The following is a 17880-nucleotide window of genomic DNA, read 5'->3' on the forward strand; positions in this document are numbered from 1 at the left end:
AAAGCAAACTTGCAAAAGAAGAACAAATCTGGATATATCACACATCCTGTTTTCAAGTATATTACAAAGCTGTAGTAATCAAAACAGTATGATACAGTCATAAAAACAGATAAGAGTCCAGAAATAAACTCACACATATGCAGCCAACTAATCTTTGACAAAGGGACCAGGAATATACAATAGCAAAAGGAGCCCCTTTGACAAATGGCGCCTGGAAAGTTGGATATCTACATGCAGAAGAGTGAAATCAGACCCTTATCTTACACCATATACAAAAAATAAATGGATTAAAAGTGTAAATTTAAGACCTGAAACCATAAAATTTCTAGAAGAAGACATAAGGAAAATGCCCCCTTGACATTGGTCTTGACAATGACTTTTTGGATATGACACCAAAAGCACAGGCAACAAAAGCAAAAATAAAAAGTGAGTCTACACCAAACTAAAAAGCTCTCACAGCAAAGGAAACAATCAATAAAATGAAAGTCAATCTACAGAACTGGTGAAAATCTTTGTAAACCACATATCTGAATTAGATTTATGTCCAAAATACTGAAGAAATTCATACAACTTAACAGCAAAAAAACAAATAGCCTGATTTTTTAAATGGGTAAAAGATCTGAATAGAAATTTTTTCAAAGAAAATGGCCAACAGGTATATGAAAAGGTGCTCATCTAATCATCAGGGAAATGAAAAACCACAATGAGACATCGCCTCGCACCTGTTAGGATGGCCATTATCAAAAAGGCAAGAGATAACAAGTGTTGACAAGAATGTGGAGAAAAGGGAACCCTTGTGCACAACTGATGAGAATGATCGGTACAGCCATTATAGAAAACAGTATGGAGGTTTCTCAAAAATTAAAAATAGAGTTACCACATGAACCAGCAATCCCACTAGTGGGTGTATATCCAAAGGAAATGAAATCGCTATGTCAAAGAGATACCTGCACTCCCATCTTCATTGCAGCATCATTCCTAATAGCCAAGAAATGGAAACAACTTAAGTGTCAGTGGATGGAAGGATGGATGGATGGATGGATGGATGGATGGATGGATGGAGAAAATTGATGCATATATGCAATGTAATACTATTCAGCTATACAAAGGAAGGAAACCCTGCCTTTTGCAACAACATGGATGAACCTGGAGGACATTATGCTCAGTGAAATGAGCCAGACACAGAAGGACAAACACTGTATGATCTCACTTGTATGTGGAATCTTGAAAACTCAAATTCATAAAAGCAGAGAGTAGAAAGCTGGTTGTCAATAGCTGGGGGTGGCGTGGGGCTTGGAGTTAGTCAAAGGGCGCAAACTTTCAGTTAGACAGGATGAGTAAATTCTGGGGTCTTGTGTACAGCATGGTGACTGTAGTTAATAGTACTGTGTTGTTTACTTGAAATTTGCTAAGAGTAGGTTGTAAGTGTCCTCATCTCACACACACATGCGCACACACCCTCATCTCACACACACATGCGCACACACCCCCCTCATGTCACACACACATGCACACACACCCACCTCATCTCACACACATATATGCACACATCCACCTCATGTCACATGCACACACACCCACACCCACCTCATCTCACACACGTGCACACATCCACCTGTCACACACACACAGAGTCACCTCATCTCACACATGTGCACACACCCATGTCACACATGCACACCCACCTCTCACACACGTGCACACATCCACCTGTCACATGCACATACACTCACACCCACCTCATCTCACACACATGCGCACACATCCACCTGTCACACACACATGCACACACATCCACCTCATGTCACACACGCGCACACACCCACCTCATGTCACACACACATGCACACACACCCCACCTCATCTCACACATGCACACACATCCACCTCATGTCACACACACATGTACATACACCCACCTCATCTCACGCATGTGCACATACCCACCTCATCTCACACACACGCACACATACCCACCTCATGTCACACACATGCACATACACCCACCTCATCTCACACACACATGTGCACACACCCACCTCATCTCACACACACACGCACACACCCACCTCATGTCACACACACACGCACACATACCCACCTCATATCACACACACGTGCACACACCCACCTCGTCACACACACATGCGCACACACCCACAAATGGGAAGTATGAGGTGATGGATGTGTTCATTAATTTGATCATGGTCATCATTTCATGATGTGTATGGATATCAAATCATTATGTGTACACCGTGAATATATACAATTTTTATTTGTCAATGATACCTCAATAAAGTTAGGGGAAAAAAGCACCAAGTGGAGCTGAAGTGGTAACAGTCCCCATCAGAAGGCCAGACCCCCGACATGGGGAGGGTCAGTGGGGACTGCTGCAGCAGGCAGGGGCTGGGATGTAAGGACCAAGAGGGAGCTCAGCTCTTGGACCCGCTGAGGTGGGAGTTGGAACAAAGACCTCCCCGTGGAGATGACATAAGCCCACAGGCCCCTCCTCTACAGGTTCACAGCCTCAAGGCAACAAAAGACCACCCACTGTCTGCTTCCATCTGGATGACATTGAACCTCTAGAGACAAGAAGAGTAGGCAAGGAAGCCTTAACTATACAGTGCAGGGCTGTGGCTGTTCACGTGGGAAAGATAAACAGGGTCCCTACGTCATGGTGTCAACACAAAACATATCTTCATCACTCTCCTATGGAATAGGGACCGAAATGTGAAAAGCGACGCCTCACCACATGGAGACGACAGCAGAGGAGAAGACGCATGGCCATGGGCTGGAACAAGCCTTCCCAGAGACAAAACCCTATGCTGCAGAGGCAAAGGGGACGACGGCGAGGCATGCGTGCTCCAAACTGCGTGCACAGGCACGGCACCGTGAGACGAGGCCATAGAGCATGCAAGATGCTCCCATAAGCAATAAAAAAAGACAGTTTAATAGGAAAAGGGGGCAAAGATCACGCTCACACGTAATTCACCGACATGGAACTCTAAGTGGCCAATAAATTAATGTATGAAAAAGCCCTGAACTTCATCCATCATCAAGGAAATGCAAACCGATGCTTTCCAACAGATGGTGCAGTGTAAAATCTTCACGCAGAGAGCAAGTCCACATCCCACGCAAGGAGGTACAAATGAAAAGCAGAATCACAAAACAGGAGAAAGGGGCAGGTTTAGCTGCATCTCATTCTGTTTCCGTAAAGTCCAGGCATTGGAGCAGGACAACACGTGTGTACGTGTCCCACCGCATGCTGGTGGCTCAGGGCCTCCTTCGATTGTTCTACCATTTTTTGTTTTTGTTTTTAAGTTGAAATAGTGTATCAGGTCAGAGCCAGGTTTTGAACGGCCTTGAAGCTTACAAGGTGGCAGGCAGTTACTTAAAGAAAAATCACAAACAATTCAGCATGGAGGCACAGCCTGTGCGGGAAGTTTCTGTTTTCCAGTTAATCAAAGGAAGACATGGGCTGAGGCAGATGGGGGCTGGTGGGAAGGAGGGAGGGAGGCAGGTGCCGGCACTCCAGGCTCCAAGAAGAGCAGGCAGGGCCAGGCCCTGTCCCTATGATGTCCAAGGAAGAAAACCCTGGCCAACAGCTATGTTGTCTGCCTCCTTCCTGGGACCACAGGACATACCTTGGCTACCCCCTCCTGCCCGCTGCCCCAACTTTCCAGAGAACACAGGAGCTCCCTGGCTTCTGGGCAGAACCCTGACACCCGAAAACTCCAGGCCCTTTATCTCCAGCACAGCCTTCCAGGTCAGAACCAGAGCCGTCCCCTCTGCCTCCTGTGCTCTCCTCCCCACCGTTTGTGTCCCTCTCAGACCCCAGCACTGCTTTCCGTTCCTAGTTTCCTTGCCCTCTCCGCCCAAGGCTCCTCTGGCCGCCACCTGGCATCCCCTAGGTGGCTGCCCACTCTTCTGAGAGGCAAGGTATAGTGGGGTCTGGGGGCGGCGGGTGGTATAGGCTGAGCCAGGGGAGGGGCTGGCCCCGGACCCACCCTCAGCACACTGACCCTTCAACAGCCACCTGGGCAAGCCCAACCCTCCGCCCTGCAATGAGGCCGCAGGGCCTGGAGGCTGCCCAGGGTTCAGGCCAGTGGGGGGACACAGAGGAAGCAGGAGAGGGAGGACTGTTGGCTGGGGCACAGAGCACCCTGGACCTGCTGGGACCCCCTTCTGTAGCGCCTTCAATAGCAGCACAGCTGGGCTGGGGGCTGGTGCTCAGCAGACGACAGCAGACTCAGGGACACCCTTCCTGGGCCTTCAGGCCGATGCACCTGAAGCCATGTTCCCCTGCTGCCCCAGAGAGTTGGGGGTGAACCCCAGGGTAGGAGTCCTCTCCTTTGCTCCCAGTCCCACTGTAGAGGGTCCCAGGGGGCTTCAGACTCAACACATGTCCCAGCCTCTGTGTCTCCCTGCCTTCCCTCCCCAGATCCCCCTGCTCCTCATCTCCATCCCATGGGTGACCCCCTCCTCCCACCCCAGACCACCTGACTTCCCCGCTGCTGAGGCTCCTTCATAGCTGCCAGGGTTCCACGGTGCCGGCCTGCCCTGGCTCACTGTCACCGGCTCAGGAGGCAGCAGTGGCGTGCACGTCAGCAAGGGGAATGGCCTAGGCCCAGGCAGAGCAGGTGATGCCCTGGACACCCTGGAGAACCACGGGACGCTCCCATGTGCCTCCCTGTCCCTGCTTCCAAGGAAGTTGGCTGGAAGTTCTTAGAAACGGTGACTTGTGGAGCACCTGAGATGGGCTCCAGGCCTCAGGCTTCTTAGACACCGTGGCTGTGGCTTGGCCTAGTCATCTTGCGCCCAGCAGGTACACCATGCCACCCACCCACGGTGCCTGGTCCTCAGCCTTCGAGGGGACAGGTGAGTGTGCATCCACCTTCCAGATGGACCGTGAGCTGCTTCTCCCAGACCCTCTGCCCAAGATCCCCATGCACCATCCAGTGCCCAGGGTGACTGTGGGGCACCAAGGCTGCCCTCCTGGGGAGGGACAGTGGGGGAGGCACTGGCCCTGCAACCAAAGGGCAGGAGACCATCTCACAGCCAGGATGGGACTGAAGATGGCTGTGGGGATGGGGCAGGGTGGGCAAGGACAAGCACCCCTATATCCCTCCCTGACCTGGAGACTGCCCAGGAGAGCCTGGAGGGGCCCTGGGGACACAGATGGCTCCCTGTGCCTGCTGTCCTGCCTCCCCGTGGGGACAAGAGAAGGCTCCAGCCAGAGACCTCCACTTACAGTCAGAAGCCTGGGACAAGTCTCAGAGAAGCTGCTCAGGGGAGAAAAGAGCTGAGGGCCCTGAGAAGCAGCGGGGGGTCTGGATCCCAGGGATTCTCTCCCCTCCCTCTGCCCCAGCCCGGCCCCACATTCTCCTAGGTGAACACTGCAGCTCTCACATGTGGCCCTCATCCCAGAACTCCACGTTCACAGATAGCTAAGGGGCTGGACCATACTGTGGCCCCCAAGGGGAGGATGGAGGGCTGCGCGGAGCAGCCTGGCTCTCGGGGGACCTCCTCTAGGGCTCGAGAGCAGAAACAGACAGGGCCCAGAAGCAGACAGGGCCCGGAAACAGACAGGGCCCGGAAGCAGACAGGACCCAGAAGCTGTGGGCCCGGAAGCAGACAGGACCCGGAAGCAGACAGGACCCGGAAGCAGACAGGGCCCAGAAACAGGGCCCGGAAGCAGACAGGGCCCGGAAATAGACAGGGCCCAGAAACAGGGCCCAGAAGCAGACAGGACCCGGAAGCAGACAGGACCCGGAAGCAGACAGGGCCCAGAAACAGGACCCGGAAGCAGACAGGACCCGGAAGCAGACAGGGCCCAGAAACAGGGCCCGGAAGCAGACAGGGCCCGGAAACAGACAGGGCCCGGAAGCAGACAGGGCCCCGCACCCTCCCAGGCCACAGCCACTTTCCACCTTGCAGAGCAGAGTGACCTCTGCAGGAGCTCAGGGAGGCCCCGGCAAGCCTCCCTTCCACTGCGAACGCTCTGGTGGTGCCGGACTCCAAGCTGCTGAAGTGCAGACAGCTGGGTCCATAAAGGGCAAAGCTGACCACGGTGACAGCGAAGGGCCCTGAGTTGTTTCTGAGGGTCTCTGAGGACGAGACCCAGCTGCTGGAGCCCCTCGAGACCCTGAGGCAGCAGCGGGAGGTTCGGCAGCATCTCTGCTCTAGACGGAGTCTCCGTGGGAAGAGGGGCCTCGAGGGAGAGGAAGGACAGCCTGGAGGACCCCCAGTGTCGAGGCCTGTCCACAAACCAGGTGAGGTACCCGACTTGAAGCAAAGAAGGGGCTCCATGAGGCATGGGTCCTCCACGTTCCTCCCTGACATGCTGGTGACCACCACAGGCAGGGCAGGACCAGGATATGCCCTGAACCACGGGGGGCTTCACCACACATAGAACACACAGAGGTGAGCATAGATGGGACAGGCAGGGCAGCTGTGCAAAATGAAGTCTGAGAAAGAGTTAAAGATTGAAGGGCGAGAAATTAATCAACAGAATGAGTTCAAGTGTGACACGCCATGGGAAGGCATGCTGGCCTCCACCCAAGAAAAGGGCTGCTGAAGGCATTCCCACAAACCGCCAGGCGCTGCCATGCTGTCATCCCAGGGTGCTGCGTGATGCCCGGCAGGGAACCAAGAGCCAGAAAGACTGAAAAGAAGAGGCTCAGCAGGTACGGCGTCCACAGGGACCACGGCAACTACTCAGGGAACTCGGCTGCCCTACCGGCAACCACGCATGTGGCCCCCTTCACCAATGGGTGCGAAATAGGAGATTCCTGCTGGGGTGTGTACAAGGCAGGACCTATCAGCTGAGTCTCCACTAAGGGCCCAGAGCACCGCCTTGTACCAGCACGGTCACAGCAGCTGGAGGCTCTGCCTGAAACAGCAGAATCCCTGCTTGGTGGGGACCACCGCTGGCAGGTGAAATGTCAAATGTCAACATCTGGGGAGGGGATGGAGAGAGGAGCTGCTCCAAGAGGGGGTGGTCCACTCCCTTCTGAAGCCCCCAGCCCCTCCTGCCTTCCCAGAACAGAGCCGTCACACACAGGCTACAGGGCCCCTCCTTGCTGTAACAAACAAGCCCACCCTGCTCACGCCACCGGCCTGGCCCTGCAGCGTCAGTCCCTCTCTCTCCATGGGACGCCTGTCATCTGGCATCCCAGCTCCCTGTACTATGACTCGGCTCCTGCGCAGGGACTCGGTTCTCTTCTGCCAGATTCTCACCTCACCTCTCCTGTGGGTCAGAGGGCAAGGGCTCACTGCAGGTGTTGACCCCATAGAGGAGAGACGGGCACGGATGACATTTTGGGGAGGGCGTTCCCTACAGAGGGCGGGGCACTGGCAGGGCTGGGCGAGAACCAGCCTGGCCAGCTCCAAAGGAGGAGGCTGGGCGGGGTTTCTCCACGGTGGTGGGCAGTGGTGGGGTGGGGAGGCCTCAGGGCCCAAGCAGCAAGGATTTAATGGGCCATCCCGGAAGTGGGTGGGGAAAAGCCGAGGGACAGGTGGTCTGGGCTCTGGCTGCATGGATGATGAGGAGGACAGGGACGGTGGCAGGAGGGGATTCTGGAAGCAGCTTGGCTGAGCTGTACTTTGAAGGCAGAGCTGAGCAGACCTCAGGAAGGACCGGGTGTGAGGTGTGAAATCAGAGAGGAGCACGGGATGGTTCCTATAGAGAGGAAATTATCCAGTGCCAGTAAGTGACCACCATCTCACCAACTCTGCTCAGAAGATGCCAACTGTCTGCCAATCAAGTGAAACAAGATAATTGCTAAGTCCCAGTGAGACATTTGGGAACTTGACACACCCTGCACAATTCATCTGGAAGAAAAAGCACATGGCCACAGCAGGGCCCTTTCACAGGGCTGGTGAGGAGGAGGGTGGGCCCGTCCTGGCAGATGTGAAAAGGGCCCAGAGCTGCAGGTGGAGACAGCAGAGCACAGGAGGGGCCCCTATGGCAACTAAGAGGCAGGCATATGCCCACCAGGGAAGAGAAATGGATTACTCGATCCCACTGACCATTTGGGGATAGATCTAGATAGCTGGCTCTCAAACCTCACACAAAAATTAATGCTAGATTGGTTATACAATTACAGGTGAAACAGTAATGCATTAAAACGGTGGTGAGAATCTGGGCAAAGGCTACCCTTGCATACATCAGCCCAGCGAGGGACTGCTCTCTATGCACTCCAGCAAGCCAGGCCCTGAGGAAAGGACAGGTGGATTTCACAGCACGAGAAAAACTTCCACGTGCACACTGCAAACTGCAAGACAGTTATCTGCACACAAGGCATAGGAGAAGTTGCTGTGCTTTAGAGAGTTCCTATCCATCAGGAAGAGCAAACATCTCCAATAAAAAGGGACCCGTGGAGGCCAGGCATGGTGACTCCTGCCTGTAATCTCAGCACTATGGAAGGCCGAGGCAGGCAGATCACGAGGTTGGGAGATCGAGACCATCCAGGCTAACACGGTGAAACCCTGTCTCTACTAAAAATACAAAAAATTAGCCAGGCGAGGTGGTGGGCGCCTGTAGTCCCAGCTACTCAGGAGGCTGAGGCAGGAGAATGGTTTGAACCCAAGAGGCGGAGCTTGCAGTGAGCAGAGATGGCACCACTGCACTCCAGCCTGGGCGACAGAGCGAGACTCCATCTCAAAAAAAAGAAAAAAAAGGGACCAGTAGAAAACATCAATGTCACGCCAACATGCACAGATGCTCAGACTCGCGCATAAATCCTTAGGAGCCTGGGTAAGGCTAAACCTCCTGCAGCGCTCGTGGCCGCGGGTGCAGGGTGCAGTCACGCTCACAGTCTTTTGACCACGCTTCAGACTGATAGAACCTTCCCCAAGAGTGCGCCAAGAATACACAACTGTGAACAAAAACTCTTAGAACCTGAAAACATAACTTCCTGGAATTTAACTGGAGGGAAAACTAGGCCAACCGTGTGTGTACAGCATTGTTTAGAACCGTTCACCCTTTAACGTGGACCATGAAACCACCCGCATGCCTGTAACAGGCATCACGTGGGTAAACTCCGCCTAGCCCAGGGAGTGCAGTGCCGTCGGCCACCGAAGATGGCAGGACCAACACCATGTGTGGTAGGCTGGGCTTGAAGAACTAACCGTGCGATTTTAATAAGCAGCGGGGACACGAGACAGTGCCTGCGTGTACACAGTGTGGCTCAGTGTGGATGCCTGCATGCACGGGTTACAGTCAAAGAATATGTTCCCCAAGGGCCGGGCGCGGTGACTCATGCCTGTAATCCCAGCGCTTTGGGAGGCCGAGGCGGGTGGATCACTTGAGGTCAGGAGTTCGAGATCAGCCTGCCCAACATGGTGAAACCCTGTCTCTACTAAAAGTACAAAAGTAGCTGGGTGTGTTGGCACACGCCTGTGATCCCAGCTACTCAGGGGCTGAGGCAGGAGAACTGCTTGAACCCAGGAGGCAGAGGTTGCAGCGAATTGAGATGCCGCCATTGCACTCCAGCCTGGGCAACAAGAGAGAAATTCTGTCTCAAAAAAAATAAAGAGTATGTTCCCCAAAATGCTGAGAATGCTTATCCTTGAATTGTAAGATTAAGATGATTTTCTCATTCTTAAAAATTATTTTTCAGCATCTCACTCTCACCCAGGCCAGAGCACAGTGATGCCATCACAGCTCACTGTAGCCTCAAACTCCTAGTTCAAGCAGTCCTCCCACCACAGCCTCCTGAGTAGCTAGCTGGGACTACGGGTGTGTGCGACCACACCCAGCTAAGATCTTTTTTTTAGAGACAGTGTCTCACTATGTTGCCCAGGCTGGTCTGGAACTCCTGGGCTCAAGCAATCCTCCTACCTCGGCCTCCCAAGTCACTGGGATCACAGGCATATGCCACCTCCCCCAGTTATTTTTATCACTCGTCTTTGCTGTCTTCTCTCTTAAAAAAGCATATGTTGCATACATAATACAAAATAAAGCTATTTGGGGAAATTATGTTGCAGAAAAGTATTTAATAACAGAGATGTTCATGGCCTAGTTCAGAATAGAGAGGATGCTCCCACTTCTAGACACACGTGTCTGTGCGCACTTATGCCTGTAGAGATCGAAGGGACACACACAGTGTTGGCCGTGGTAGTTTCCGGGTGTCTGTGATACGGTTTGGATCTGTGTCTCTGCCCAAATCTCATGTGAAATTGTAATCCCCTATGCTGGAGGTGGGGCCTGGTGGAAGGTGATTGGATCCCGTGGGCAGACGTCCCCCTCTGGTGCAGTTCTCGTGGTCAGAGAATTCTCACGAGATCTGGCTGTTTAAAAGTGTGTGGCAGCCCCTCACCTTCCTCCCACTCCGGCCATGTGAAGTGCCGGCTTCCCCTTCTCCTCCTGCCATGATTGAAGCTGCCACATGCCGCCATGCTTCCTGTGCAGCCTGCAAAACCCCGAGCCAGTTAAACCTCCTTTCTCTATACATTTTCCGGTCTCTGATATGTATTTGTAGCAGTGCAAGAATGGACTAATACAGTGTGGATAATTGTCACTTACAGGTTCTTTCTTTTGCTTTACAGATATTCTCTAACTTCTACAGAATTAAGTGTACCATCAAACAAGTACCCATTAGCAGCTTTTTCCTTTCTAGCAGAGGTAGTGGAAGCTGGGGATGCCTACACCCACCCAGCATCCCGGAGCCCCCGACCAGGAACAGCTCTTGGCGGCAGTGAGCCAGCTCACACGGTTACGACCCTCCCAGGGGCAGCCTGTGACCAGTGACCAGCCGATGCAGGGGTACAAAGGCCTGGCCCCTGCGTCCGTTGGAGCCCCTATGAAAAGCCACCCATCAGTCAGCTTGTCCCTCTGCCCAGGCTCGTTGCTGACCCCTTATAGCAGCATTTCCCAGGGCACCCCAACAAACCCCCAGCACGCAGCCCATCTTTGATGAGACCAAGGAAGTCAGCAACAACAAGTCACTGCGGGTGCAGCTGCTTTGACAGTCACAAGCCAGCCTGGAGTGGGGCCTCACCTGCTTGGCTCCAGCCCCAGCACAGGCTCCCACCCCCCACACTCCCAGCTCTTCTGCCCTCAGCAGCAAACCCCCATCGTCCTCGTCCCTGGACACTGTCCCCTTGTCCCCGGGGATGCTGCTGTCCTTTTCCAGGTCCGCCCCATGCGGTGCACCCTCCCCTGCCCTCTCCATGAATTTCCACGTGGGTGACCCTCGAAGGCAGCACTGCTCCCTGTGATTTGCTCCAGGCCCTCCTTCCTCCCAGTCCCAGTGATTTCCACAAACACCGTCATCTTCAGAACACTCAGCACACAGCAGACACTCCGTAAGTGCACAGGGAACAAATGAGTACCGCAGAACCCAGTAGGAGCCTTGCACCCATGGGCACCTGAGCAGGGAGTGGAGCCTGCTGCCACGGGCTCCTAGCAAGGTCGCAGAACAAGCCCCAGAGACCCAGGAGTTACCCCCACGCCATCTCTGCAGCAGGCTCCGAGTCCTGACCCTCGCCTGCCTGGTCCATCAGGACGGCCCAGGCCAGGCCCCATGGCAGGCCAGGCAAGATCAAAGCCAAGGGCAGAGGCAGGCACAGGCTCCACAAAAGCTCTGGGACTGCCCCGCGAGGGGCGGAGCACAGCACAGACTGTCAAAAACACCCTGCAGAGCCAATTTATTGTGAGGTCGCAAGGGAGACACGGCTGCAAAGCATGGCCCCAAAACTGCAGAAACGCGTGCAGTAGGCTGGAAGATTCCCCGAGGTGGCTCGGGCAGGTAAGAAACCCACACAGTCCTGGGTCCTCCCCAAGCCTCGGACGTGCAGCTGCTGCTTCACTGAGATTCTTCTCTCCTTCTGGAAACTTCCTCCAGTTGTGTCACTGGAGGAGGAAAAGGTATGGGGGAGGCGGAAGAGGGGGCTGGAGCTGGCCTCCCCCCAGGCCTGGCTCCAGAAGTCAGGCTATGTGGGGCGGCTGAGGACTGTGCTCTGTCTAGCGCTTTTGCAGGCAAGGAGACCGGACGCAGCAAGGCCTGAGGGCTATCTGCAGTAACTCTTCAAAGAGGGGCCTGCCAGACCCACCAAGTCCCATCCTGGAGTCTACAAGCCAAGGAGCTGCGACCCCACCGAGGGTGCCTGTTATTAAAAGCCCCATTGGCCGGGCGCGGGGGCTCACACCTGTAATCCCAGCACTTTGGGAGGCCGAGGTGGGTGGATCACAAGGTCAGGAGATTGAGACCATCCTGGCAAACATGGTGAGACCCCGTCTGTACTAAAAATACAAAAAATTAGCCAGACGTGGTGGCACGCGCCTGTAGTCCCAGCTACTGGGGAGGCTGAGGCAGGAGAATCGCTGGAACCTGGGAGGCAGAGGTTGCAGTGAGCGGAGATCGCGCCACTGCACTCCAGACTTGGTGACACAGTAAGACTCCACCTCAAAAGAAAAAAAAAAAATAAAGCCCCATTTTATAGAGTGGGGAAGGAGGTCAGCAGCCATTCACTTCAGGGCACAGGCCCAAGGACAGGGGCTTTCCCAGACCCACTCCCATCCCCACCAGGCTGGGAACCCAGCCAGGTCCCAGTAGAGCGGTCACCACTGCACAGCCTCACACACCAGCCTCAGCAATGCCCGCCGCCCTCGAGGCTCCGGGCCCTGGTCACACCAAGGAGGGGAGGAGGGGAGCGCAGGAGAGCCGGTGTTTCTAGAAGCAGACACCTGTTGATGTCCACACTACGACAGACATCTGAGACGGCAGGCTGGGAGGAAATTTCCTGAAGGAGCCCCAAGGCCAACTGCCCTGTGGTCCAGAGGCACTGGTGTCCAGCAGAGCCCCCAGGTGTCAGTGAAGCCCCCAGATGTCAGCAGAGCCCCCAGGAGTTCAGTGAAGCTCCCACGGGTCCACAGAGCCCCCAGGAGTTCAGTGAAGCTCCCACGTGTCAGCAGAGGCCCCAGGAGTTCAGTGAAGCTCCCACGGGTCCACAGAGCCCCCAGGGGTCCATGTTCCAGCTCTGCAGGGATGGGGTGTATCCCCTTCCAGGGCGAGGACAAGCATCATGCTGCCACAGTAGGTGAGGAAGAGCCAGGCTGCCTCAGTGGCCTCCTGATGCCCAACAGGCCCATCTGGAAATGTTGGAAAAGTGGCCTGAATCTGGAGAGATTTCGGGAAATGAAGGTGCCCCTCACCAGCACCCCAGGTCTGCGCCTTCGCCCTCAGCAGCAGCGGACCCCTTGCCTCCCAACCTGAGGGCCGACCTACCGATGGCCACCAGGTCCCCGCAGTCCTTCTTGTGGAACTCGTTCCAGGCCTTGGTCTTGCAGTACTTGCTGCAGGTCAGAATCCCGTAGCAGCGAGGGCAGGGCAAGAGGCGGACCCCGATGGAGCGGCCACACTGGTAGCAGAACTTGAAGAAGGGAATTCTGCAACAGAGCCTCACAGTCAGCAGGTGGCCACTCCGGAACCCGCTTCCCCACAAACAGCCGCTGCCTGGGAGCTGTGCCCGGCCCTGAACTCCTGGGCTAGTCCCCACCGTCCCGCACTGTCCCGTGTTGGGCAGCCTTCACACACAGACAAAAGCCCCCAAGTCCCCGTCCTGTGGATGTTCAGCACAGCAACATTTAGAATAGTAAACCAACACATGCCGAGCTCTGGGAACCACCTCTGCCCACCAGTAAGGGCTGGTTAAGTGAATGCACATCCATTCAGGAGACCGCCATGGTGCCACAAACATGACGATGGTGGGGAACTCCTAGGCACATAGGGAAATGTCTCTGGTGCACTGTGGCGTGGGAGAAGTGACTCGAGGACAGGGCATGGAGCCTGCCTTTGGGGTGAGCCTCAAAGCACCAGTCTCCTCTGCTTTAGGAGGAGAAACCCCTCCCTGTCTTGCACCAGTCCCCTCTCCATCACCTCGCTGGGTGGCTCAGGGTTTATGTGGTGGGGATGCCCATAAGAACAGGGCCTGGTTCCTGCCCTCTCATCCCAGAGGAGAAACAGCATGTAAAGAGACTGTTCTGGAACAGCAGAGTGAGTAGTGTTGAGACTCCAAGGAGAGGCCAGTGGTGGAGGGAGGGGCAAGGAGGGTGCAGGTATGCAGGCTCTGCCACACAGCCAGCAGGCCAGGCAAGCCTCCACAGGACATCTTGCAGAAGCAGAGCCTGGGCTCAAACCCCACTCAGCGGCTGTCTCTGGGACGGGAGGTGGCCACCCTCCTGCAGGACATAGAACCCCCTCTCTGACCCACTGGGAGCAGCCCAGGGCAGCTCCATGAGTGTGCCCTGTGACTCTGCACCCTCATCTGCAGGGTGCATCATCTGCACCTCATCTTGGCTGAAGCCCAGAGCCTGCCAGCAGGACTTCCTGGAGGAGGCCATGCCACTTGGGTATCAGATGGCAGAGGCTGTCCCGGGATGAGGTGGTCAGGCCCGGCACAGCAGCACTGTCCAAACACAGACTGCCATCCTGGAAAGAACCCAGCCCGCAGACACACTTACTGCCCCTGCTCCTTCACATCCAGGCCCTTGGGCAGGCTGGGGCCCTTCTTCTTCATCCTGTGGCTGGGGATCAGCTCCACTGTACGAAAGAGGGTCCCGCATTAGTACCCACATAGCAGGGTGGGGGCCGCCACTACAGATGCCACCTCCTTGGGCCCTCCCTGTGGTGCCCGCCTGCACTACCGGGGAGGCAGATGGGGGAACCAAGCCTTCCATGGCTCCATAGAGAGTGCGAGGACGCAGAGCGGGGCGTGGACCTGGAGGCGCGGGGCAGTCCACAGGCTGCAGGGAGGGGCTTCACTCTTCAGTCTGCTGCTCCACCTGTGTTGTGTCTTAATTCATTTCAAGGTGCTTCAAATTTCCCTTTTGGGTTCTTCTTAAACTTGCTATTTAGACATGTGTTATTTTATGTGAGTTTCCCAAATGTCCTTCTGTTAGTCATTTCTAATTAAATTCTATTGTGGGCAGAGTATATGAAATGTATTATTTCTATTCTCTTTATTTAAATGGTTTGTGATCTATGTATGGTCTATCCTGGAGAATGTCTCCAGGACACTTGAGAAGAATACAGATTCTGTTGCTGTTGGGTAGAGTGTTCTAGAGATCTGATAAGTCTGATAGGCTTGTATGGTTCAACTTCCTGTTTCCTTGATGACCTTGGGCCTAGTTTTTTGATCAATTGTTGAAAGTGAGGAACTGACATTTCCGACTATTATTGTTGAGTTATCTGTTTCTCCATTTCTGTGACTTTTTGCTTCATGTATTTGCGTGTCTGTGATTCGGTGCATATGGGTTTATAATTGTTATAGCTTCCTAATTGATGACCCTTTTATCATAAAATGTCCCTCTTTATCACCAGTAGCATTTGTAAGTCTATTTTTTTTCTGATATTAGCACTTCCAGCCTTCTTGTGATTGCTGTTCCCATGGTAGTTTTTCATCCTTTAACTTAGTCTGTTTGTATCATTGAATTTTTTTTTCTTTTTAAGACAAAGTCTTGCTCTGTCACCCAGGCTAGAGTGCAGTGGCGTGATCTTGGCTCACTGCAACCTCTGCTTCCCAGGTTCAAATGATTCTCCTGCCTCAGCCTCCTCAGTAGCTGGGATTACAGGTTTGCACCACCATACACGGCTACTTTTTGTACTTTTAGTAGAGACAGGGTTTCACCATGTTGGCCAGTCTGGTCTCAAACACCTGACCTCAGGTGATCCATCCTCCTCGGCCTCCCAAAGTTCTGGGATTACAGGCATGAGCCACCACACCTGGCCTGTATTATTGAATTTAACATGTGTGTCCTGTAAATAGCACATAGATGGATCTTCTGCTTTTATCTAATGTGACGATCTCTGCCTCTTGTTTAATATATTCACATTTAATGTTATTAATGATATACTGTAGTTGGATTTACATTTGATATTTTGCATTTTGTTTCCTTATGTCTTCGAATTTTTCTGTTCCTTTATTCTTTCTTTACTCTTCTGCATCAAGTGGATTCTTTTTGTTATATTATACTTTAAGTTCTGGGATACATGTGCAGAACGTGCAGGTTTGTTACCAAGGTATACACATGCCATGGTGGTTTGCTGCACCCATCAACCCGTCATTTACATTAGGTATTTCTCCTAATGCTGTTCCTCCCCTAGCCCCCTACCCACCAACAGGTCCCAGTGTGTGATTGTCCCCTCCCTGTGTCCATGTGTCCTCATTGTTCAACTCCCACTTAAGAGTGAAAACATATGGTGTTTGGTTTTCTGTTCCTGTGTTAGTTTGCTGAGAATGATGGTTTCCAGCTTCATCCATATCTCTGCAAAGGACATGAACTCAGCCTATTTATGGCTGCATAGTATTCCATGGTATATGTGCCACATTTTCTTTATCCAGTCTATCATTGATGGGCATTTGGATTGGTTCCAAGTCTTTGCTATGGTGAATAGTGCTGCAATAAACATATGTGTACATGTGTCTTTATAGTAGAATGATTTATAATCCTTTGAGTAGATACCCAGTAATGGGATTGCTGGGTCAAATGGTAGAGCTTGTACAGCCAAGACAATCCTACGCAAAAAGAACAAAGCTGGAGGCATCATGCTACCTGACTTCAAACTATACTACAAGGCTACAGTAACCAAAACAGCATGGTACTGGTACCAAAACAGATATATAGACCAATGGAACAGAACAGAGGCCTCAGAAATAATGCCACACATCTACAACCATCTGATCTTTGACAAACCTGACAAAAATAAGCAATGGGAGGGAAGGGTTCCCTATTTAATAAATGGTGTTGGGAAAAATGGCTAGCCATATGCAGAAAACAGTCAGGACCCCTTCCTTACACTTTATACAAAAATTCACTCAAGATGGATTAAAGACTTAAATGTAAGAAATAAAACCATAAAAACCCCAGAAGAAAACCTAGGCAATACCATTCAGGACATAGGCATAGGCAAAGACTTCATGACTAAAACACCAAAAGCAATGGCAACAAAAGCCAAAATTGACCAATGAGATCTAATTAAAATAAAGAGCTTCTGCACAGCAAAAGAAACTATCATCAGAATGAACAGTCAACCTACAGAATGGGAAAAAATTTTTGCAATCTATCCATCTGACAAAGGGCTAATATCCAGAATCTACAAAGAACGTAAACAAATTTACAAGAAAAAAGTAACCCCCTCAAAAAGTGGGCAAAGGATATGAACAGACACTTCTCAAAAGAAGACATTTATGCAGCCAACAAACATGAAAAAAAGCTCATCATCACTGGTCATTAGAGAAATGCAAATCAAAACCACAATGAGATACCATCTCATGCCAGTTAGAATAGCAATCATTAGAAGTCAGGAAATGGCCAGTCATGGTGGCTTACGCCTGTAATCAGCACTTTGGGAGGCCAAGGCGGATGGATCACAAGGTCAGGAGATTGAGACCATCCTGGTTAACACAGTGAAACCCTGTCTCTACTAAAAACAACAAAAATTAGCTGGGCATGGTGGTGCATGCCTGTACTCCCAGCTACTCAGGAGGCTGAGATGGGAGGATGGCTTGAACCCGGGAGGTGGAGCTTGCTGTAAGCCAAGATTGTGCCACTGCACTCCAGCCTGGGCAACAGAGCGAGACTCCATCTCAAAAAACAAACAAAAAAAAGAAACAAACAAACAAAAAAAGCCAGGAAACAACAGATGCTGGAGAGGATGTGGAGAAATAGGAACGCTTTTACACTGTTGGTGGGAATGTAAATTAGTTCAACCATTGTGGAAGACAGTGTGGTGATTCCTCAAAGATCTAAAACAAGCAGATTCTTTTTAATGTAATGTCTTAATTTATCTAATAATTTTGAACTGTATTTTTGAGTTCTTTCCTTAGTGGTCACATCAGCCTTTACCATATGAATCTTCTTTTCTTTTCTTTTCT

At 52.4% G+C, this 17880-nt stretch overlaps 1 protein-coding gene across 6 annotated transcripts in view; it reads right to left on the minus strand.

Moving 5' to 3' along the window:
- The window catches only part of ANKMY1 (ankyrin repeat and MYND domain containing 1), a 94161-nt gene that overhangs the window by 7049 nt on the left and 69232 nt on the right, over positions 1 to 17880 (minus strand). For 3 of the 6 annotated variants that reach the window (XM_077958021.1, XM_077958019.1, XM_077958017.1), the window contains 3 exons: positions 14468 to 14546; positions 13233 to 13393; positions 11638 to 11857 (listed from right to left, as the gene is read on the minus strand). In XM_077958021.1, coding sequence (XP_077814147.1) covers positions 11811 to 11857; positions 13233 to 13393; positions 14468 to 14546 — 287 coding nt within the window. In that variant the 3' untranslated portion in view covers positions 11638 to 11810. Of the gene's footprint in view, positions 1 to 11637; positions 13097 to 13232; positions 13394 to 14467; positions 14547 to 17880 lie in introns of those variants that run through there. The other 3 variants (XM_077958018.1, XM_077958016.1, XM_015111503.3) reach the window with 2 other exon arrangements.

The sequence above is a fragment of the Macaca mulatta genome, chromosome 12 (genome assembly GCF_049350105.2).
Source record: "Macaca mulatta isolate MMU2019108-1 chromosome 12, T2T-MMU8v2.0, whole genome shotgun sequence".
In the NCBI taxonomy this organism is placed as follows: domain Eukaryota; kingdom Metazoa; phylum Chordata; class Mammalia; order Primates; family Cercopithecidae; genus Macaca; species Macaca mulatta.